This window comes from Dendrobium catenatum, unplaced genomic scaffold, assembly GCF_001605985.2.
Source record: "Dendrobium catenatum unplaced genomic scaffold, ASM160598v2 fragScaff_scaffold_922, whole genome shotgun sequence".
NCBI lineage: Eukaryota > Viridiplantae > Streptophyta > Magnoliopsida > Asparagales > Orchidaceae > Dendrobium > Dendrobium catenatum.
Genome location: NW_021319384.1, coordinates 36133 through 60857, shown reverse-complemented (window position 1 = coordinate 60857; position 24725 = coordinate 36133). Strand labels below are relative to the sequence as shown.

At 38.0% G+C, this 24725-nt stretch overlaps 1 protein-coding gene across 9 annotated transcripts in view; it reads right to left on the bottom strand.

Annotated features, from left to right (window-relative positions):
- LOC110103371 overlaps positions 1–24725 on the bottom strand; it is an 85048-nt gene that overhangs the window by 37412 nt on the left and 22911 nt on the right. For all 9 annotated transcript variants that reach the window (XR_003701651.1, XM_028697390.1, XM_020832045.2 and 6 more), the window contains 2 exons: positions 19710–19815; positions 19370–19437 (listed from right to left, as the gene is read on the bottom strand). Coding sequence is in view for 8 of the 9 variants with exons in the window: in XM_028697390.1 (XP_028553223.1) it covers positions 19370–19437; positions 19710–19815 (174 nt within the window). In the remaining variant the exon portion in view is untranslated. The remainder of the gene's footprint in view (positions 1–19369; positions 19438–19709; positions 19816–24725) is intronic.

The window sequence follows — 24725 nt, the reverse complement described above, 5'->3', positions numbered from 1 at the left end:
TATATATGAGATTGCAATTATATAAGCTTTTCTAAATTATTTTTCATTATAATCAAATTTTTTAAGTTAAATTTTAATATTATTGTACAGGTGAACTATTGCCCTATAGCTGCAGTAGCCGAAGCCACTGAACTCGGCATGCAGCAAGATAAATAGTGATGACGGTGGTGATTTAAGCTATGGAATGAGTGGAATAAGCTATTGGGATGAATGGAATGAGTGGAAATATTTAATTCCTCTTTTCATTACTAAACCGTATTTCATTTTCACCTAGTTGGAGCTGTCGGCTATACCATCCAAAGCTGAATTTTGCTGGGTGTGAAGGGGACTGGCCTAACTCTGGATGGGTGGAATTCGGCTGAAGCAAGGTTTTCTACTTGGAAGAATAATAAGAGAAAGAAGAAGACAAGTACAGAAAAAGAATAGGAAAGGAGGAAAAAATGAAGAAAAAGAAGAGGAAGAAAAAGAAAAAAGGTAAGAAAATGTATTTTTGATATTTTGTGTATACATATTTGTTATAGAGTAAATAATCATAGTGTAAGGTTTTAACATAAATTTAATTAATAGTTATTTAGGAATTCCATAATATATAAGAAGGAGAAATTTGAAGATTTAAGTGGTACACAAGGAGGGAAATATTTGAGGTAAAAGAGATTTTTGGATTCAAAATTCAATTGAAGTATATGTTACAGGTAGAAATTATATGAATTGTTAAATTGAGGAAATTTGGATTATTGTGGGCAAGGCAACATATTTGCATAGGTGGGTTTGAAGTGTCCAAATTTAGGAAGTAGCAGTCAAGAAGAGAAAATCTGTAATTTCTAATGCAGAAAGCACGTACTTTAGCCTCTTTCATGTAACCATACACCGGAACCAATTTAATATGTTACTCATTAACAGTTCTACACAGTATTGAATGGAATCACATATTGTTAAATATGCTGGAAAAATCAATGCTTTGCTAGAAGTTATACTATTAAATGAAAGGCAAGTGATTTGTATATACTTTCTCTCATAAATGCATTATATATCTGTTTATTTTAAATTGATGTATGACAAGTGTAATTGATGAAGTAAATGTAGGGATTAGAACCTGATGGATTTAAGAAAATATCTTGTTAAGGTGATAAACAAGAGGGGTAGCGCAACCCTAATGAGCAATGTAACCTAAATAGAGGCGATGCAACCATAGGAGGCAATGCAACCTCAATATAATGATGCCTACGAGCTAAAGAAAACTTGGATCTAGACATCTTAACATGACACATTCTTAAAAAAGAGATGATATGAAATGTGAAAGGAAAGATGCTCAATTAAATGAAACATCTACATGATTAAATCTAATGTTAAAAATTTACAACTGACATGATATTACTTTCTTTGTAGCATCATGATGTGCATTTTGCCTTTTTATTCAAACTAGTATACTAATGTTAAATGGTCATTAGATTCATCACATTCATGCAATTTATATAAATATCAATGTAAAGCAAACATAACTTAATTACATATTGTCATTACACATATGTTGATTCCATCTTTTGAACAATTTATAAGCCTTATAGCTCAACAGATTTTTATTATGATTGTTTTTATAGGAAATAAGAAGAAAAAGGTTGAGGCTAAGTAGAAACATGTTTGAAAATTATCTTATGTTTTGTCGTACAAAATTTTATGTTAAGTGCTAATTGGGGGGGGGATATGAATGATATTTATTTTATGAAAGTTTGAGTTTGTTAGTTGCTCTGTAGATATAAATTATCAATAAAATATTGGACTGCTTCCGCTTCATTAAATGTTATGAAGCCTTATTTTTCAATATAGAACCGTTGTTGATCTACATTTTCGTGTCGACCTGACCCTAATCAAGCCTGACTAGGCTCGATCGATTCGATCGAACGCATTTGAAGCAAAATCGGACCCCGATATGTTGAAATTAAATTTTAATTTCATCAAATTAGCCTTGTTTTAATTAAATTAAATTTAATTTAATTTAACTAAAATCAAATAAAAATCAAACACAATCGAGCCTTGTCGAGCCAAATTCGACGTAATTCGACGCCGATTCAAGTTTAATTTTGCAAAATTGAGTTTATCAGCCTTAATCGGACGTGAATCGACTCAATTGGTTCGAATCGAGTCCAATTTGGGCTCAAGATTAGCCCAATTGACCCTTCGAAATCAATCCTTGCATCCAACGACTAGGATTTACCCTGATTTTCAAATTTTGTGGCCATTATCCGTCAAATTTTGATTCCCGCGGGTGGCTACAGTAAAGAGATCGCGGAGATCTCTTATCTCTTGCGGCAAAAGTCTCATCATGCGGCAAAATACTCAAGTAAGCATGGGCATCCCGCGTGCTTATCCGTTCCATATAGTGCGGGACACGAAGGGGAGCCTTTTTCGGCTGCCCCGTGCTTGTCCGCCCCGAACCAGAGAGAAAGAGCGAGAGAGAGTGAGAAGGAGAGAGGCGGAAGTCTTCCGTTGGCTTTGTGTTGTCTGTCCCGATCTAGAGAGCCAGAGAGTGGGAGAGAGTGAGGAGAGGCGAACCTCCCCCTTCATGCGACTCCACCAGGCGAAACCTGGGGGTTTGCGTGCGGCTCTACCGTGCCTAGCCGAGCTCCCCTTTCGTGCGACTCCTCCAGGAGGCAAAGGGAGAATTGGAGTTGAGGATTTGGGGTCCATTCCTCAAACCGAAGAAGCAAATCAAAGGGTGAGACCTTTGTTCACTTCCTTTCTCAAAGATCAACAAAGTTAGTGGCTTCTCCCCTCTCCTCTTTCAACTCCGACGAGTTCGTAGCGAGTTAGAAGCTGTTGGAAGCTTCCAAACATTAAGGGAAGGCTTCGAAACCTTCCAAACAGAGGTTTGAAGCCTTCAAAGCATCTTGGATAGCAGCGGCGACCTCCGAAGCACCTTGGACAGCAACTTGGAGTTTGGATCGGAGCTTAAACAGCGATCCGGAGCTTGGATTGGAGGGCTAGTACAACCCGGAGACATGAAAACTCAGTAAAAGCCCTAAGGTCCCCTTGCCATTAATATGAGGTTGACGTCCCCAAGCCCTAGGTCCTTAGAAAACTTCAATTTTTTCCCTCCCAAAATCCCTCATTTGCTGTCCACTTCTTTGAAACATGGAAATCAAGTGATTTCCTATGATTTTCTCTAATGTGAGAGCTAAAAGGATAGCGACAAGGCGCCGGGTCATTGGACTTGTGTTCAATGCCTCTATCTTGCATGTGAAAACATTCATGTTATGCTTAATGACTTCACCTACAAATTAAATCCTAAGTTTAGGAGATTTCATTTGATGGTAAATCAAGTGTTAGGGCGTAGATTTTTACAACGACGCATGCTAGGTTAGGCTCCTTAGATTGGCATGTTATGACAAAATTAACATACAAGTGTAGGAACCACACTTAGGGAAGCCTAGGGAAATGATAATGGATCATCCTTTTCTCTAACTCTTGAAATCCCTCAAAATTTGAGGCTTTCATTCATGTTTTCTATCCACCAATCATACCAAAAATTGATTGGGATCATTTCAAAACCTTAGATGCGCATTTCCTATATGCATAGGTAGGATTCAAAAATAAGAGTTGCATGTGTAGTTATCCAATTTGAACCATCGCGATAAAAATTAACATATATTTAGGGTATCTTACATATGCTAAAGTTCATTGCCTTATAAATTTGGTGAAAACTTTTAGTGAAGTTGTTTGATCTCACAAAAAAAGATCTATGATACAAGTTGTTGTGAGGTTTACCACAAGTCTCCAAAGACTTATGTTGTAAACCCCATGACATCATAATCAACCAAATTCATGACAAGCTCTTTCATCAAGTTTAGTTTGTTTAAGATGGTGATTATCATTTGCCTAGAACAACCCACAAATCTTTAGAGATTTCGAAGATGATTAAATAGGCTCATTTAATTCTAAACAACTTTCAGGTTGCATGGGCCTTCATAAGCTCATGAGTGCCTATGTTTGGAATTATCTATTTCTATTTTTGGAACCTCTAAATTAGAGGTTTGGAATGAAATAATTGAGATGCATATGTATATCAAAGGTTGTTTGTTTACTTTCCTTCTTGTACCCAAAAATTTATAAATTTATAAGCATGTTCATCTAATTCCTAGGTGCTTGTAAAGCAAATGTGGAACACCTCATAGCCGTTAAAGGCTCATGAGATATGTCCCATCATATTATGGAATTACCTAAGTATGATTAGTAGAATTTATAAATTGAGGGGTTCAAGTGCAATGATAATCAGACTTAGCATTTGTTTATCCCCCTAAACATACAAACTTCATTCGCATGTTTCTAGGTTTCTTAGATAATGTCAAATCCGATTTTGAGACCTCTTAGAAGTTGTAGCAGATCAAGTCTCCCCTCTCCACATGGATCCAAAACATTCATTCAAACTTTAGGGAACCCTCTTCCCTATGTAATTTCCCTTCATACATGATGTTTGGAGCCTCCTCAAGGCTCCAAATGTTAGATTGTGTGAATTTTTAGCTCCACCCTAGGAGCTACAAACCATCACTTGCCTACTTTTAGGTTTTTCCTAAATCTTGTCAAAATGGATCTTTAAGATATTCCTAGAAACTTCTAAATTCTCAAAATCATATCAAATTTGATTTAGGAAAACATTCCAACCCATTAAGAAGTTAATCTTCTCTCCTTCAAGCGAATCTAAAACATTTGTAGAAGAGTAAGAAGTTCCCTTCCTTATGCCCATGTCACTCATGCGTGGTAGTTAGGGCATCCCCAAGGTTTCAATTATTATAGTGCATGAATCAAGACTCTATAATCAAATCCTAAGTCACTCCCTTTTATTGAGACAAAAATCAACAAACATGTGCACCTTTATATGGGAGCCTCTCTAAGCTCCAAATGTCCCATTACATGGATCACTCAAGCTTGAAACCAAACTTTCAAGCCCTCTTGCTTTGTTTGTTAGAGCATCTGACCAACAAACACTATCTCTATATGTGATATTTATGAGTCTCTCTAGGCTCCAAATGTCCCATTGACTTGAACCATCAAGACTTTAGGAACAAATCCTAAATTTCCTTTTCATTTACTAATAACACAAAATTAGCAAATGATAATTCTCCTTCTTCATGTTGATACTTGAAATTCCCTCAAAATTCCAAGTGTTAAATGACTTAGAATCAAAATCCTAGGTTTATTCTATCATGTTTGTTGAGTCAAAATTAACAAACAATCATCTCTCCTCTCTCATGCATTGCATTTGAACCTCATCAAGGTTACAAATATACCGTTGCATGACTCTTAAGCCTATCTTGGGAGCTATCACCAACCTTCTCTACACATGATATTGTGGATTTCCCTAAAAGGTCCTAAATACATCATGTTGTAGACTCTTGAAGTTGAGACCACATCTCAAGTTCCTCCCTTTCATTTGTATAGCCTCAAATTAGATAAATGGAAACCTTTCTTTGGACATCAAATGCTCAAAGAATATTTATGGACCTTGTAACTCATAAGTTACATTTTCTTCTTTCACTCTCCTTATACAAATTGGGGGAATGTATGTCTTTCTTTGAAAATCCTTATGATCTATGAAGACCGATGATTTGTAGCCCCAAATTTACATGTCATCTCCTTGTATGTGCCCAATACAAGTTGGGTAGATGATCTCCTTCCCTCTTTCTTACAAGCCAAAAGTGTAGGAAGTATTAGAATCCTTATTTATCCTCCCAAACCCAAAATTGGGAGAATTTACATCTTCCACTTGAATATCAAACGTTCAAGGGATTTCCCCTCAACTTGCAACCCATAAGTTGTTTGTTATTTCTCCCTTTCTACAACTCAAATATTGTCGGAAGATGCTCTCATTCTTCTAACCTAAATTAGGAGAGTGCCTTTTTTTTTTCTTTGAATGTTGAATGTTCAAAGAACTTCTAAGAGTTTGCAACTTCACGTTGCATCTTTTCCTCTTTTATCCCTTTAACCCAAGTTGGAGGAATGAATCTCTTCTCTTTGAACACTAAACCTTCAAGAGATTTCCATGAGTTGCAACCTCTAAGTTGCATTTCCTTCATCATCTTCTATAAGTCAAAATTATAAAAGAACCTTCAAATTCTTATTTCATTCTCCTAAACCCAAATCCGGAGAGTGCTGTTGACGTCTACTATGCAGCCAAAAGAAACAGACAACAAAAAAAATAATAATATTTGAAAATCATTACCTCTGGCCGAATCTCACCCAGATCCTGCGCCAAATCTCGCGTGCCTACTGTGGCCCATCCCTCTGCAACGGAGCCGAAAATGTCTTCTCACGCCTGCTTCGCCTCGATCAAACCTTCCCTTGCGTCGATAAAATGAGAGCAAAGCTCTCATTCGCAGGTGCTGGTTCACTTCTCTGCAGCTTTCACACCAACCTATGTCTTGTTCACAAGCCTCCGACTCTAGTTTGACGCCAAAGTCGCTAACCCCGACGGCCTTCCCCATTTCGAACCCCAGCAGCCGCGATTTCCTTTCCACTCACAAATCGTCAGACCACAAACCTCCATATCCGACATCGAGATTCCCAAACTCCAGGCCTTTCGCACACCTCCACTTCTCCTGATCTCTCGGTCCTTCCGATCCACAGAGAGAGAGAGAGAGAGAGAGAGAGAGAGAGAGAGAGAGAGATTGATGACCGAACAGTTCCCCATCTAGCCGCCTCAGACGCGCCTCTCTGCTCGATCTCACATAGGTAGTAATTAGGAAATTTCCTTTTTTTTATATAGATGTTTCGGCATTCGTGGCGCACCGAAAAATTGCCTATACACGCTTTTCTCTAGCGTGGTGGGATGGAAAACCGGTGCGGTGCCTACGGCGAGACGGGATATTCATAAGTACCCGCTCGCGGTGAAACAACTGCTTTTCTTTTGCAACAGGTACCGAAGACCCATACACCTTTTTTTGGCGTGGTGGGGTTTAAGATTTCACAGCCACGATGTTTTCGTACAATGGCACCTACCATACACGCTTTTCTCTAGCGTGGCGGGAAGCCCAGTTTTTCGTAGTTTACCCCTAAACGGGGGGAGGCCGGGAGGCTGCCAAAATTTCATGTGAACTTAAGATTGCACTTGGACCTGATTTGAACCAAATGGACCTAATTGAATTTAAACTCAAGTGAATTTGAATAATACAAGAGAACTTGATTAAACTCAAAAAGAACAAATGCAATGAACTTTGACTTGTGATTGTAGTTTGGGACAACTACAAGGAACTTAAACTCACACTTGAACTTGCAAGGACTACAGGGGGCATATAACTTGAGCTTACTACTTGAACTCAAGCAACGATCTGAATTGGAATTTGATTTTGCACACCAAACTTGTGGACTTTTGAACAATAGAGGACTTGAATGAAAATGACCACATGGAACATAACATAACTTGAACTTAATGGAATGTGTAATAATTTGATTCAAATTTGAATATTGAAGCAAGGCAATACTATGAATTTGGACTTGCAACATATAACTTAAGTGAACTCAAACTTGATTTGAACTTAAATATTGATTTGAATATTAAATGGGCAAGATTTGAACTATTGATCACAAGCTCCAACTTAAATGCAAATGAACATATGCAAGGTTGGTGGTGAATAAGATACTTGCAAACTCTACTTGTTTACAAGTGGTTTTAGAGAACTTTATCAAATTCCATGTCATGATATGTTGTTCTTAAAAGAAAATACATCATTTGTTTGCAAGCAATAATCAATAAGGAGATGTTGATGAACAAAATGCAAATGAACATATATGGGACTTGTGATGAAAAGAGAGACTTGCAATGAATATAAAGCCTACAAACATCATTTACTCACAAGTGATGATAAAGACTCATGCAATCAAATGCCACTAGAAGGGTTTGATATGCGATAAACATAACAAGGTGACAAATGTGGATGCATTCAAGTGAATATCAACCGACATGCAATGTTCAATTGAAGAATGCGGTGATATGTTTACAACCAATAACATAGAGTTTTTTTTATATGCTCGATGAAATGTGGATATCAAACAAATGTTGAATATTAAGCTCCTACAGATGTTGTAAACCATCCCCAATGCCAAAGAACTTGAATAATCAATTTCTTTGCAAGTGATAAGAAGATTCAAATGAGGGGTTGTTTGTAGCTAATGTCAAGGGATTCACAAACAAATCCATCAACCCTCTTGCAACTGATGGGGGAAGCAATACACAATGAATGCAGCATATCCACGAGCAAAGTGGAGAAGTCATAAGGAAAGTAGTCTGCCTACTATCAACAACAGTTAATGGATGGAGGGATTTGATATTAAAATGAACAAGCAGGAGATCGTTAGTGCACTATGATCCACCTACAGAAAGCAAGTAGTGCACGACAGTCTACCTATACAAAGCAGCGAACAACATAATTCACAAGCTGCTACAACACACCACCGGATCTGCACCACTTATACAAGTTGACAGAAGGCGTCCATAAGACTACAATGCCAAGCCACCGGATCTGCAACACTTATACAAGCAGACAGAAGACATCCATAAAACTACAAGGCCACAACACCGAATCTGTAACACTTATACAAGCAGATAGAAGGCGTCCATAAGACTACAATGCCACGCCACCGGATCCGCAACATCCATACAAGCGGACAGAAGATTTTTACAAATATGTCCAAAATAACCCCACACATGCACCTTAATTTGTATACACATAGGTACACAAAAGGGGTAAATACAATAACAAAACTCGCATGGGCCTCGACGAGCGTGTTATTAGCACACACATGACGTTTAGGGATGCTGCGTGGTTTATTAAATTTGAACTTGATCCTCTTAAGTAGATAAAAAGTAGTCAACAGAGTATAATTATAAAATGCCGCCAAACACCAGCATGGGTCCCGGCGAGCATGTTATTGGTACACACGTGACGTCTATCGATGTCGTGCGGGTCAATAAATTCAAACCCGATCCTTGGCCAACAGCTTGGTCAAGTCGACAAGGTTCAATAAATAATTACAAAATGCCCCCAAACACCTGCATGGGCCCCGAAGAGCGTGTCGTAGGAACAAGTGACTTCTAGAGATGTTGCGCGGATCAATAAGCGAATTCAAGTTCGAACTCGACCATTCTATGTGGATCAATAGGAGTCGACAGGGTTCGAACCTTCAAATAAATACACGATTGTGGTAACTGATGTATTTTTTTAATACATTCATATTAGGCTTTCAAGACTTATAATCAAGCGAATTCACTAATAAAGACATAAAACTTACAAAACCCGATTCTCCTAAGCAAGTAAATAAGAGTAGACAGGGTTCAAACAATCAGATAAATATGCAGTTATGAACTTGACCGGAATATTTATTTTATACATTCATATTAGGCCTTCCCTAGACATTTGCAAGAGGATGTACCTTGGTGTATGCTTTTTGCTGATGATATTCTTCTTGTTGATAAGACTAGAGAGGGAGTTGACGGTAAATTGAATTATGGAGGTCAACCTTAGAGTCTAGAGGTTTTCGCTTGAATAGATCTAAAACGAAATATATGGAGTGTAATTTTAGTAGTAATAGACCTAGTGAGGGGATTGTGACTTTGTGCGATCAAGTCATTAATAAGAGTCCACGTTTTAGATATCTTGTATCTATTGTTCAGAATGATGGTGAAATATATGGGGATATTATCAGCAGAATTCAAGTTGGATGGTTGAAGTGGAGGAATGCATCGGGCATGTTATGTGATAGAAATGTACCCCTCAAACTTAAGGGAAAATTCTATAAGATGGTATTGAGGCCTGCAATGCTTTATGGTGTCGAATGTTGGCCATTAAAAGAGAAGCATAATACTAAGTTAAGTGTGGCAGAGATGAGGATGCTCAGGTGGATGAGTGGCTTTACCCTTAGAGATAGGATACGAAATGAGCATATACGTGGAATGGTTGGAGTAGCTCCAGTAGAAGATAGGATTAGAGAGTCGCCTTAGATGGTTTGGTTACATAAAACGGCGGTCTTCCGATGACCCGGTTAGGAGAGTAGAGGTATTAGATTTGACTTATGTTAAGAAAGGTAGGGGAAGACCTAAAAAGACTTGGTTAGAAAATATTAGGAATGACTTTCTTTATTAGATTTAAACGAGAATTTGACTTTAATAGGACACAATGGAGAAAAAGGATTCATGTAGCCGACCCCACGTAGTGGGATAAAGGCTTGATGTTGTTGTTGTTGTTGTAATCATATTATGCCTTCAAGGCCTTTAACAAAGAAAATTCACAAACAAAAGGATAAAGCCTACGAAACCCGATCCTTTGTTGACAGCTCGATGGAGTTTACAAGGTTCAATCCATAAATAGAAATGATTCCAAACACCCCGATGATGGTCATGTTGAACGAAAATCTCAACCGGAGGGGTTCACAAACATTTTCAAATGCTAACCCGAAAGTCCAAAATCATCCAAATATAAGATATTTAAAATTGAAATCTAATCATCAATCACTTAAAGCAAAACTCATCCACCCTCAGCAACAGTTTGTCGAGGTGGATAAATTAAAATTTACTTCAGATCACATAAAGCTAATGTCTGATTGAAAATATTACTATGATCCATTATCAAATAATCTCCTGCTAATAAGGACGTGGTACGTGTCCTCTGACAGACGATTTTCCCGCCAAATGACACCGCAAGATAAACGATTATGACCCGGGGCCCTCTGAATCGAGTGGTTTTGCCGCCTAATAACACCACAGATACCAGTTATGGCTAGAGCCAATACGCTCCTTAGTGGCATCAAATCCTTGAGATATTAATCAATAGGATATGATCGATAGGGCACAAAGCCCTCTGTTAGCTAAGGTGGATTTAAACTTGTCCCCTTAGGGAAATACTCACCCGAGGTCTACAAGGTACTCTTCAATGAAGCAACCCAAGACTGCCGACAAGGATCCTTCTGTCAGGTTGGGTCGACTACCTCCTCTGACTAAGTTAACGAGGGACCACAATGGCCCGGGACGATAGAACCATGGGATCTTGATCGGGTCCATCATACATTCCCCCACCATACGTTTTAAGTGCAAGATGGTGAAATTTTTTATTACAAATATCAAACATTGAACATCCAATATCTAAACCCTTCAATTTCAAAATTTCAAACCCATGCTGCTATTATATGTCAGATACTATGTATCTGATTGACGACTAGCCTTAACCGAAAGTTCTATCTCGTTATCGGGAGGGGTAATTAACTGTAAGGGCTTGCGCCTATAAGAAATCAGAACTTAGATCATAAAGTCCTCGCAAAATAAGGGTGAAATCTCTAGGTAGTGTCTTATCTACAAACCCATCTATCTTCCAAAATTTACCCCGGAACTTATTCCATTAAAACTCCCTAGTCAAAGAAAAGCAAACATGCGGGCGGAGGCCGGGGCCAAATTTTTGGAGCCCACAAGTGCATATCCTCTCTTTGAACACCAAGTATTCAAAGAGCATTTATGAGTTCACAACTCCCAAGTTGAATCTTCTTCTCTTCCATATCTTTAACCCAAATTAGAGGAATGAGCCTCTTCTTCGAGCACCAAATGCTCAAAGAAACTCCTCAAATTTGCAATCTCTATGTTGCATTTTTTACCACTTCTTTTCCTACAAACCTAAACTGTAGGAAACCTCCAAATTCATTTCCATTTGCCTATCTTCAAACAAGGCAAACGAATATTTCTCTTTGAACATCAAAAGTTCAAAAAAAATCTTCTACTTTATAACTTTCAAGTTGCATTTCCTCCTTTTCTTTTCTATAAACTAAATTTGTAGAGAAGTTCCTTCCCTCGTTTCTAAATCTCAAAAGTTGTATGAAACTCTTATTCATTCAACTCATGTTGAGTGAATTAAACCTATAAAAATCACCTATTTGTTCAAAAAAATCAGCAAGTAGTTCAATCCAAATCTTTTGTTTGTTGAATCAAACTCAACAAATAATTTCATATCAAGCAAAGGAGTCAAACTCCTAGCTTTCTTTCATCCTCCTAAGCCAAACTAGGTGAATGAGTACCTCTCTTTGGATACCTAAAAGTCTAAAGAATACTTAATGTGTAGCCCAAACCTACACATTATTCTTTTATGTTTGCTTAATCTAAATTTAGCAAACTGAATACCCATCATTGAACATAAGTTCTATGATAATTCCACTTGATTTGTAGTCTTAAAGGTACAAATCCTCCTCACCTATTAAGCTAAAATCAATAAGTGACTCACCTTTGTTTGCTTAATCCAAAATTAAGCAAATAAAATCCAACTCCTTGAATACAAAATTCAAGAAGACATCCTTTTGATTTGTAGCCTCCTAGCTACTAACCTTCCCTCACTTCTATAGGTTCCATAGGTCTTAGAAGATGTCCCATCCTAGTCCAAAACTATAGGTTCTCCCTTTAACTCCAAAGTTGTAGGAGATTTCCCCCTTTTATAGATCCAAAAGCTAAAGGGAGTTCTCCAATATCTAGCCCAAAAGATAAATATTGAATTCCTACATTCTCTTTCTAGCTCCAAAACTAGGAAGAATCTTCCAATAATTGGCTCAAAAGTTATATGTTAGACACCCTTTCCTTAGAGACAAACTCTAAGTGAAACACCCTTAGTGTGACATACCACACAAGCCTCACACACTTAGGTGCACATCCCCTTAGGCATGCTAAGACTAAGATTTTTCTTTGTGTGTGCATCTGATTGGTGATTTGATGTGAATACCCTTTTCAATTGTCTGCGTTGTGGGCACTTGCCCTTAAGTAATTAGTGTAGAAATATATATGTTTTTCGTGCTGGTGGCCGTGTTCAAGAGGGAATAAAATAAATCATGATTATTCTAATAATGTTTGCTTGCAGGCGCTGCATAAACCCCCCTCCCCCCAATTGGCATAACCAATAGGGTAGAAGTAGGTGCTTGACACTCTAAGTGCCAGACAAATTTTGGATGTGATATAATTATCATATAAACTATCTTTTAACTCTGTTTTGTAGGCATGAGCATTTTACATTTTCTATCATGTATTTGATTAGATCTAGGATCTAAAACTTCTGGGTTTGGACTAGAAGGAGAGATGGATCGAAGTTAGATGTACCCTTTTGAAGGTAAAGCTTAAATATCCATTTAAAAGTTAAAACTTGAACACCCCCACATGTAGAATCTGTAATATATTAATTGGGTTGTATAATGGCATACAACTCAGCTGTCAAAACTGTTTGTAATAATTGCGACATTACTTGCACTTCTATTATGGTTTATTCACATGAATTTGTTGTTTGTTTACTGGGTGCACAATAAAACAACATATTTTTCTTAGGTTTCTTTTATTATTTTATTTGGGAGTGGCCTAGACTTGTGATATGATAGGCTCTTAGAATAAAATAAATTTTCTACCCTTTAAATTGTGAACAACTTAAAATCAATCTAGGATTCATGTTTTTCAAATAAAAAAAATTGCATGGCTCCCTTTAAGGAGCTAAGTTTTCAAATTTTAAAATGATCATGCTTAGCCCCCAAAGGTGTCTCATCTAGAAAGCCTTCACTTAAAAACTAGATAACAAAAATCAATTTTCTTTATGAGTTAGCATATGCATACCTTCATACATAGGCATCTTGGCCTTAAAGTCAAGCTATAAGCCCTACTTTCTAAATAAAACAACCATCCACTCTTCATATGCATTGAGACCAAAAGACATAGCTCGCAAGCTATTCCAAAGAAACCCGCAGGTTTTATCCAAAAATTATCATCATCACCAACCTTTTTTTATTCACTAAACATCACATATATATAGGACTTGAGTAGGCAGCCAAACAACCACCATAATCATTAAATAAGCCCAATAAATCATGGAAATGAAAGGCCAAAAGACATTCCGACCAGCAGCTGAAAAGGCATCCCAAAAATCAGGCCAAATTAATCCCAAATCTAGCTTACAAGGGGCGGGACCAGCAGAAACCGAGGCCAGGAAAAAGGGAGCGGAACCCCAGCAGGTATTTCACAGGAACAACAACAGCTAGCGGAAAACCAAGAGGAGAAGTCATGGGAACAACAACAGCCCAGGCCCTAAACCGAGAACAGCAAGCAGCCCAAGGCCCCGAACCGAGAATAGCAAGCAGCCCAAGACCCCAAACCGAGAAAAGCAAGCAGCCCAAGGCCCCAAACCGAGAACAGAAAGCAGCCCAAGACCCCAAACCGAGAAAAGCAAGCAGCCCAAGGCCCCAAACCGAGAATAACAAGCAGCCCAAGGCCTTAATTCCATGGAAGAAATCAAAGAGACTCAAAAAGGGGACGAGATATGAGTGGGGAAACTAAATAGTCTTTAGAGGGAATTTTTATTGGGACAGGTTACCTGACGCTGCTCTACGTTCGGTATGGCCTAATCAAGTGCCACGTAGCAGCCCAATAACCCGGAATGACCCGATGGCAACCCATATTCTTTTGCACGTTTTTTAAAATATTTCGGGTATACCCGTCGCATTGTATATGAATTGGGTGCGAAAAGTAAAAAAATATGCGGTTTTTACCACAACTATAATAAGCTTTTGGGTATTAAAACCTAAGATGTTATACAGACTTTAAGGTTCATATACTGCAGTAAAAGAAATCGTAAAGTGTTCGAGGAGATGGAAGATACGAATATAGTTTTGGCTTTGGAAGACTTCGAAGATTTCGACGAAACTTCGACGTTGAATGTTGATGAAGAATTTTCTGATTTAATACAAGTAATTCCATAACTATAATGTTTGATTTATTTTTTTAAAATTTTTTGCTGCTTTATAATGGATAGAACTTTGTATCAACGTATATGAAGATTATGTAAAACCCTGTACCGAGCAGAATCACAAGTTTCGATTAAATTCACTCGGTACAGTTTGACATAACTCGGTACTGATCGGTACTAGACATTGTTGCTCGGTATGAACTATTTGTACAAAATACTTATGAAATATTATCGAGCAAATACAAGATATTACTTCTTAGTACCGATCATTCAACCAGATCGGTATAAGCTCAGTACTGATTTGTATACATCGGTATAAACTCCTAATACATTTGTACCGAGCAAATACAATTTATTACTTACTAGTACGATCATTCAACCTGCTCGGTATTAGCTCGGTACTGATTTGTACAGCTCGGTATAAACTCAATGTACATTTGTACCGAGCAAATACAACTTATTACTTCCTAGTACCGATGCTTATACTTGCTCAGTATAAGCTCGGTATCGATATGTAGATATAATGCTAAACTGGATGTATGAATCTTTTTTCACATGGTGTTTACAACTCTAAAAGGAAGCATATGAAAAATATTACAATTACGCGCATTCACATGAATTTAGTGTTCGGAAAGATCATCAACATTTCTAACCAAATTCAAGGAAAATAAAATCAAAAGATTTTGTGTTCCAAAGCAGGATTCAAGAAGGAGACTGAGATGGGTACAAAGGTTAAATATCGAAAATCATGTACAAGAACAGGATGTCCAGCCATGGTTAGATTTTTGGTGAGTCAAGATGGGATTTGGGCAGTGAATAAAGCTATAGAGAGTCACAATTTAGGAGCATTAGTGATGAGAATGCATATGTTCTGAAATCTATGTCAGAAGCAGGGATAAGAACTATTGATACATTTACATACCTATCTGATGAAGTGGGAGGTGTTGGTAATCTGGGGTTCACCAAGCAGAATGTATACAACTACATCCAAAAAGAAAGAAGAGCCAAGATTGAGACTGGAGACACTAATTCACTAATCAAATTGTTTAAGGAACGAGCAATTGATGACAACATGTTTGCTTGGGATGTGCAAACTGATGAAGACGATTATTTGTTGAATTTCTTCTAGGTTGATAGTCTTGGTAGAATTGATTATGACTGTTTTAGGAACATGATTATTTTTGATACAAGTTATCGTAAATAAATCTAACTTAGCCTGTGCCCCTATTGTCGGAATGAATTATCGTTTAAATAAAATATATATAAAATTTTTTTTCAGTGATTATTCACTTCGACAATAAGGGCACAGGCTAAGTTATATTTATTTAAACAATAATTTGTATCGAAAATAATCACGTCCCTAAAACAGTCATAATTAATTCTACCAAGATTATCAACCCAGAAGAAATTCAACAAATAATCGTCTTCATCAGTTTGCACATCCCAAGCAAACATGTTGTCATCAATTACCCGTTCTTTAAATAATTTGATTAGTGAATTAGTGTCTCCAGTCTCAATCTAGGCTCTTATTTCTTTTTGGATGTAGTTGTATACATTCTGCTAGGTGAACCCCAGATTACCAACACCTCCCACTTCATCAGATAGGTATGTAAATGTATCAATAGTTCTTATCCCTGCTTCTGACATAGATTTCAGAACATATGCATTCTCATCACTAATGCTCCTAAATTGTGACTCTCTATAGCTTTATTCACTGCCCAAATCCCATCTTGACTCACCAAAAATCTAACCATGGCTGGACATCCTGTTCTTGTACATGATTTTCGATATTTAACCTTTGTACCCATCTCAGTCTCCTTCTTGAATCTTGCTTTGGAACACAAAATCTTTTGATTTTATTTTCCTTGAATTTGGCCAAAAATGGTGATGATCTTTCCGAACACTAAATCCATGTGAATGCAGGTAATGTCAATATTTTTCATATGCTTTCTTTTCAGAGTTGTAAACACCCTGTGAAAAAAGATTCATACATCCAGTTTAGCATTATATCTACATATCGATACCGAGCTTATACCGAGTAAGTATAAGCATGGGTACTAGGAAGTAATAAGTTGTATTTGCTCGGTACAAATGTACACTGAGTTTATACCGAGCTGTACAAATCAGTATCGAGCTAATACCGAGCAGGTTGAATGATCGGTACTAGGAAGTAATAAGTTGTATTTTCTCCTTACAAATGTACTAGGAGTTTATACCGATGTATACAAATCAGTACCGAGCTTATACCGACCAGGTTGAATGATCGATACTAGGAAGTAATATCTTGTATTTGCTCGGTAATACTTCATAAGTATTTTGTGCAAATAGTTCATACAGAGCAACAATGTCTAGTACCGATAAGTACCGAGTTATGTCAAACTGTACCGAGTGAATCTAATCGAAACTTATGATTCTGGTCGGTATAGAATTTTACATAATCTTCATATACGTTGATACCAAGTTCTATCCGTAATGAGGCAGCAAAAAATTTTAAAAAAATAAATCAAACATTATAGATAAGGAATTACTTGTATTAAATCAGAAAACTCTTCATCAACATTCAACGTCGGAGTTTCGACGAAATCTTCTAAGTCTTCCAAAGCCAAAACTACATTCGTACCTTCCATCTCCTCGAACACTTCACGATTTCTTTTACTGTGGTATATGAACCCTAAAGACTGTATAACATCTTAGGTTTAATACCCAAAAGCTTATTATACTTGTGGTAAAAACCGCATATTTTTTACTTTTTGCGCCCAATTCATATACAATGCGACAAGCATGCCCGAAATATTTTAAAAAACGTGCAAAAGAATATGGGTTTCCATCGGGTCATTCCGGGTTATTGGGCTGCTACGTGGCTCTTGATTAGGCCATACCGAATGTAGAGCAGCGTCAGGTAACCTGACCCAATAAAAATTCCTTTAAAGGGGGGAGTAAAGGAGGGGGAATGAATCTAATTTTGGTAATAAATACACAATTTATGAGCTGAATAATAAGAAGAGGCTCATTAATGAGCTGGCTCTAGTAGAATTGGGCTGGCTAAGCCTCATGTGAGGTTTAGCTTATGTCCTTTTTGCATTCCGTTAGACTTAGGTTCGAGGCACTACTTCTCGGTAGTCTTCACCTTAGATTTAGGATCCGAGACAAATGGCCGAATCCAATTACCATATAAGTCCTCACCTTTCGGGCAATTCCTCCAACATGTATTATTGGAATGTAAGCCCCAACCTTCTAATGAAAATATCAACTTAAACAAAAATTAGATTTATAAAATGTAAAGTCCAATATAGGATAGTTTGAGTACCTTTGAGTTCCACTCAGAATCAAATACTCCTACACCTCTTTCCTTTGGCCCTTATTCCAAGAAATCTGATTCTAAGTTTATCCTTTCAGCCCTTCAAATTCCTAAAGACCAAAATTTTTTAATAAGACTTTCATGAATTCTAAAAAAAAAAAAATCAGTTTTAGCCAATATTTAAATGACTTCCAAAAAACAGGAAAATCACTAGTTTAATAAAAAATTTTCCCAAACATCAAAGATTGAAATGTAATTAACCATAAGGGCTTGCCCCTATGGGACATTTGTACCTTAGAAAATAAACCCCATTCAACCAAACATTGAATGAGGCAATCTCTGTTCAAAATTGTAAATTTTATCATTGAGTCCATAAGAAAATAATATTTTTATCCTCTGGGATAATATATCATTATTCTTATACCGTACTCAATCATAAAATATGCAATCAATTTGAGGACAACAAAAAATTCTCCAACAAGAGTCTTATGTGAGATATAAATATTATATCAATTATTGAATTCCTCTATTGTGTCCCGTATCGATTGATAAGAAATGGGTTGGTGTGGCGTGTGATAATGGTCACTAGTATAAGTCCACCATAGTAGTCAATAGCATTGCAAAAGCCGTAGGCCACAAGCTACAACTTAGTCAAACTACTGAAACCAAAGCATAAGAGCAATGGGAATCAACCAAGTAGTGTGGAATCAAAAAACCAACAATAGGATAATTAGAAAGCTCCACTAACATACTCCGAATTCAATTAATCCATATCACTTGTCAACAGATTAAACATATTTAAATTAAACTATACAGAGGTTAGCCTGACTAAGCATCATAACTAAATAGAGCACATTCCTCTCTCATAGGCGCATCATCATAAGCATGTCCTAGATTATTTGAAATTAAAAAAATCACAAAAAAGCTACCAAATAATAAAACTAAGTAAACTTGTTCGGATCATTTATTTGCATGCTGTTTTATATGCAAATAAACTTGTAGATTCCATCAGAGGGACTGCTGTTGAACTTAAAGAGTAGCGAGGGCAGTGTTTTGGATGAAATTTATCAATAAAGGATCGATTGAATTAGTTATCAAAATTGCATATAGGACTCTTAACAAATATTAAATATTCCCGAAGTAGCAATGCAGCAGTCTTCAGAACAATATACATAATCACATTTAGACGTCCCAACATCAAAGCATGTTAAAGAAACAAGTCCATTAGAATTCCACAAGTTTATCATAATGCTCAAGTAACTCAGCCATGTTGGTATAATAGACATTTTAAGTAAATCAGATCCTTATTTGGCATTGATATAGACTACTGAGTAACCTGTGAGAGATCCATGATCAGTATGCCAACCGCACCAAGACGAAACACCAGTATCTTTCATACTTTCACTGCAAGTTCAAAGCAATAAATCCACAGGTGAATATCACATCAAAAGATTATTGAAAGACATAAAATTGATTTGTAGCCAAGATTATTTAAATACAGTTACGAATACTCCATCTACCTATGAGACACATGACCAACGTATGTATTAAACTAGAAACCAAGCAAAAGTCAACCAAAACTGACATTGGGAAATGTCTTTATGATGAAAGGGCTTCAAGCCTCCTTATTACAGAGAAATAAATACAAAAACGCTGACACCCAAAGAAGTACTTACCTTTGCTGTTTGGCAAAGTAATATAACAAACGACCTTTGTGACATCTTGAGCGCATAAGTATCTGCTGAAGGAGGTCATCCTCATTTATTCTCAATGCTTTAGAAACTATAAATACAAGAAACGTCAGAGACATGACAGGAATAAATCATCACATCACCCATTTGCATTTACCTGAAAGCCCACGTAAATTGATCAAAATAAAAAGAATCACAGGAGTTTTAAACAACTGAATTGCATTTATAGTTTTAACCACATTAATCAATCAAACAACCAAAGTAACTTGATTTGATAGGTTAAAATCGTTTCCTCATTATTCAGTTAAGATTACTAAACAAATTGTTTTTGCAGTTTAATTTTGCTTAATTTTTCACAAAATGAATAAATCAAATATATTTGACTATAAATATCATCCGCCGTAGGCATCAAATAAAGGTGCCACAGGCATTTGGAAAAGGCCAGCACTGGAATTCAGTGATAGTTGTATGTTTGTGAACATGCATGCAACCTACAAGCATCATTGCCCATGATTTCTTCGGGCATTGACCAATGACCGCCTCTATTCGCATTCGGCTGGTGACAGCCAATGAATAAATCGATTGACTAATAGTGTTCTATAAGAATGTGCATGCATAAATGAGTTTTTATCATGCATACACGGTCTTCTATCCAACCAATTATATAATTATAAACCATGATTTAAGCTACATCTGAGAGAACAATTCATGAAGTATCTACTGTATGACCGGAACTATTTCATCATGTTTTTATTTTCAATTTTCCCATGATGTACTAACACTTCATATTAAAGGGGAGTGTCCAACATGCATCCAACACATATCAGATATAACTATCATGTGTCCAAACAAAATAATAATAATAAAATCAAACAGGCGTGACCGATAGTCCTGTCATTAAAACTTATTTTTTTTTTTAATTAAAACCTTTTTTTTTCATTTCTCTCTCTAGCACTTCTCATTAAAATCTTCTCATCCAAAATTTTCCATTCTCGCAAGCCAACTCGGGTTTGGGACGACATTGCAAGATCTAAGCATCCAATGTTGACTTCCAAAGCTCAACTCTTTCATGCTCGTCTACCAACTTCCTCTACCCTTTAAGCACCAAAACTTGACTCGACAACTGACATGTTATCCCCTCTCGATGCCAAAGATTATAATTGGCATCCTTTTCTTTCGATGCTGAAGCCCGAGTCCTCCAAATAAATACTAATAAATGAATGCAATGAAGATGAATCCTATAAATAAACAGCTTTCAAATATAACTCTAAAAGTTTATTATAGAACAAAACATCATCATTGTTGACCCATACACATAAAACCATGCGAAAAGAGGCGAAAACAATGATTTAGGCAATGCGTGCAATGAAGAAACGCATCACTTAAGGGGTCAAATGACCTCCAAATGCCAAACGGATGGAATCGTTGCGATCAGGACACTGAATTCTGCTGGGTCGAGGCCCCTCGCAATCGAACCGGATGAGATCGATCAAAAGGGATGATGACACCCGAAATTAAAGCACAAGGCTGATCAAACAATGTTGTATCGACTAATAGACTTCGTCGTTGTGTCCGGAACGTCGTTAACCTATACAAACTATATTTTATTTATTCAATTCAAAGCATTCAGATTGGTGGAACGGATCCCGAGGAAACAACATAAATTTCGAGGAAAATCAAACTCGTCGTTGTCCAAATGATGTCCATTTGCGAAACAGATTTCTCCATTGCAATCGGAATATTGTGTTAGATCGGTCCAGCCAATCCGCACTGGACCGGCATTTTGCAAATAGGCGGGATCTCTGACTCCTACGGAGATCCGGTGGCCCGACCGCTCAAACAGAGCATTTTAGGAAGGATTTTTTGGGGGATTAAGAGAGAAATTTGAATGTAGGGACTGTTTAGGGAATTCCTTTTGATTTGTATGCATTAAATTGTTTCTTTTCATAGGGTTAGGGCATCTAGAATTTGGCTAAAATTTCAGATCTCTTACTTTTAGTTTTCCTTTGAGCTCTAGCGGCGTCTAGAGATTTGGGAGATATTGATCCTCCTCTCGAATTGAGGATCAATTGTATCTTGCGATTTTCTGTTTTCCCTTCATCAAATAATACCAATTATCTACTGTTTTGGGATTTTTGTGCGGAGCTTTGTGAAGAATTCTCGCTTTTTCCGAAGATTGATAGGAAATACTTGGGATCTACAAGTGTTTCCTATCAAATTGGTATCAGAGCATCGTTTTGGGACCGTTGGCGGCTGAAATCCTGAAATTTCAGCGAATTTTTTGCTTTCCGGAAGATCTTCGTAATTCTTGGGAAGAGAGATGGCTGGGAAGAAGGTAGAAGTCTTGGAAGGTGAGATCGGTCAACTAAAATCAGATATGGAGGGAAAGTTCTTTAACTTTCAAACTCAAATCACCTCTAACAATAACAGGATAGAAGGGAAATTCACTGTGATGGAAGAAATGTTGAAGAAACTGTTGGAGTTGAAGACAAATCCTACGACATCGGAAGCAAGAAAGACCACCGGAGGCCATGGTGTAGGAGGAAATCCAAACCCGTTTAGGGGTAGGAGAAATTTGGAATTGGAGGTCATTAAGGGGGAGGACGACATGCTACCTCTAGAGCCCCTTTCAAGAGAAGAGATGAGTTTGGGAAATGACCGGAGGGGTGCTGATTTCATCGGGAGGAGAAGAATTCCACCGCCGAGGTGCTGAGTTTGAAGGGAAAAGAGGGGAATATGATGAAGGGTTCAGGTATAATCGCCGGAGGGAAGATCGTGACAGTTGGGGAGCACCTCATCTACGAGGAATAGTAGGCTATGGAGGATTCAGGGGACACGGGGGAGACCCACGGGTGAGGAAGCTGAAGATGCCCGTCTTTGAGGGTGAAGACGGACATGGCTGGATCTACAAGGTGCAGCGTTACTTCGCTGTCAATGTGTTGACAGAGGAAGAGAAGCTGACGGCAGCTGGATTGTGTTTGGAAGGAAAACCTTGGCCTGGTATCAGTGGCGTGACAGGAGGGAGCCCATACGGAGCTGGAGAGAGTTCAAAGATTGCTTATTGGAGCGTTTTCGAGCTGATGGGGAAGGAGACTTCAATGAGCAATTCTTTGCTTTGCCTCAAGAGGGGATTGTGGAAAACTACCGAGACAAGTTCGAGTACCTAGCTAGCAGATTGGATCACATTTCAGAGTCAGCCCAAATATGGAACTTCATGAAGGGGCTAAAACCGGAGATACGAACAACAGTCAAGGTGCTGGAGCCGAGGAACCTAGGGAAAGCTATGGAGTTGGCGCAGTTGGTGGAAGATCAAAAGAAATCAGAAAGGGGAGCTCGAGGGAACTATTTAGGGGGATCATACAAGATGACTACCACATTCTTACCAATAACAAGGGGCGGCACCAGGGAGTCTGAAGGAAGCGCCAATGGAGAAAATTGGAGGGGGAAATGGGGGACAATTCAAAAAGCTGATAGAGAAAGAGATGCAGGACAAGAGGGCAAATGGGTTGTGCTTCAGATGTGATGACAAGTAGATGCTTGGGCATAGGTGTAAGGACCGAACTCTTCGGGTTCTCCTTGTCTGTGAAGATGAGGAAGATGAGGAGGGAGGTGGGAGCAGATCTGAAGAGGAGGAGAAGCTGCACCTGGATGTGGCAAAAGTCTCTCTGAACTCTGTAGTGGGATTCACTATGAGTCACACTATGAAAGTGAAAGGAGGGATAGCTGACCGTGAGGTGGTGGTGCTAATTGATAGTGGGGCTACCCACAATTTCATTTCCACTCAGGTCATCAACCAACTAAGAGTGAAATTGGTGGACACCAATTGTTATGGGGTGATGATGGGTACATGAAAGGTGGAGAAAAGTCAGGGAATCTGTAAATATATGGTGTTGACCATCCAGGAGATTCAAGGGAGGACTTTCTCCTACTAGAGTTAGGAAGCACTGATGTCATCCTGAGGATGAAATGGTTGCAAACCTTGGGGAAAACCAAGGACAATTGGGGAGCACTCATGATGGAATTAATGGTGGATGGGAGAAAGGTGGTTATAAGCGGAGATGCAGGGCTATCCAAAGCCATGACATCACTTAAGACCATGGTTAGGGACATACAAGAGGTGGGGGGAGATTATCTGGTGGGACCACACAAGCTGGATGTGTTCAGGATGGAGGACGAAGGAAATGTTTCTCTTTCAGTGCAACCCTTGAGAGCAATTTGGTAAGGATTTTCAGCCACATCAAAGATGGCCACCTCCACAGGAACACAAGTATATCTCCACCTTGAGCACAAGGTGGATTTTTTGGAGGGGAGTATTGTTAGACCGGTCAAGCCGGTCCGCATGGGATCGTCATTTCGCAAACAGGTGGGATCTCCACCTCCTGCAGAGATCGGGCGGCCGAACCGCTCAAACAAAGCATTTTAGGAAGGATTTTCGCGGGGGGTCAGAGGGAAATTGGAATGTAGGGATTGCTTAGGGATTTGCTAAGAGAGAAATTTGAATGTAGGGACTGTTTAGGGAATTCCTATTGATTTGTATGCATTAAATAGATTGTTTTCCTAGGGTTGGGGCATCTGAAATTTGAGATCTCTTAGTTTTAGGTTTCCTTTGGGCTCTAGCGGCGTCTAGAATTTTGGGAGAGATCGATCCTCCTCTCGAATTGAGGATCAATTGTATCTTGCGATTTTTTGTTTTCCCTTCATCAAATAATACCAATATCTACTGTTTTGGGATTTTTGTGTGGAGCTTTGTGAAGAATTCTCGTTGTTTTCCGAAGAGTGATAGGAACTACTTGAGATCTACAAGTGTTTCCTATAATAATTCAAATACCCAAGAACTACACTTTCTATGTTCAATTTGAAGCACATGGATTGGTGATACGAATTTCGAGATAAAACACATATATCGAAGAGAATAGTCCTCGGCACTGCCCAAATGAAGTTCGATTGCGAAACAGAATTCGCCGCTGCGTTCAAAACATCCCAAATACTTAAGAATGATAG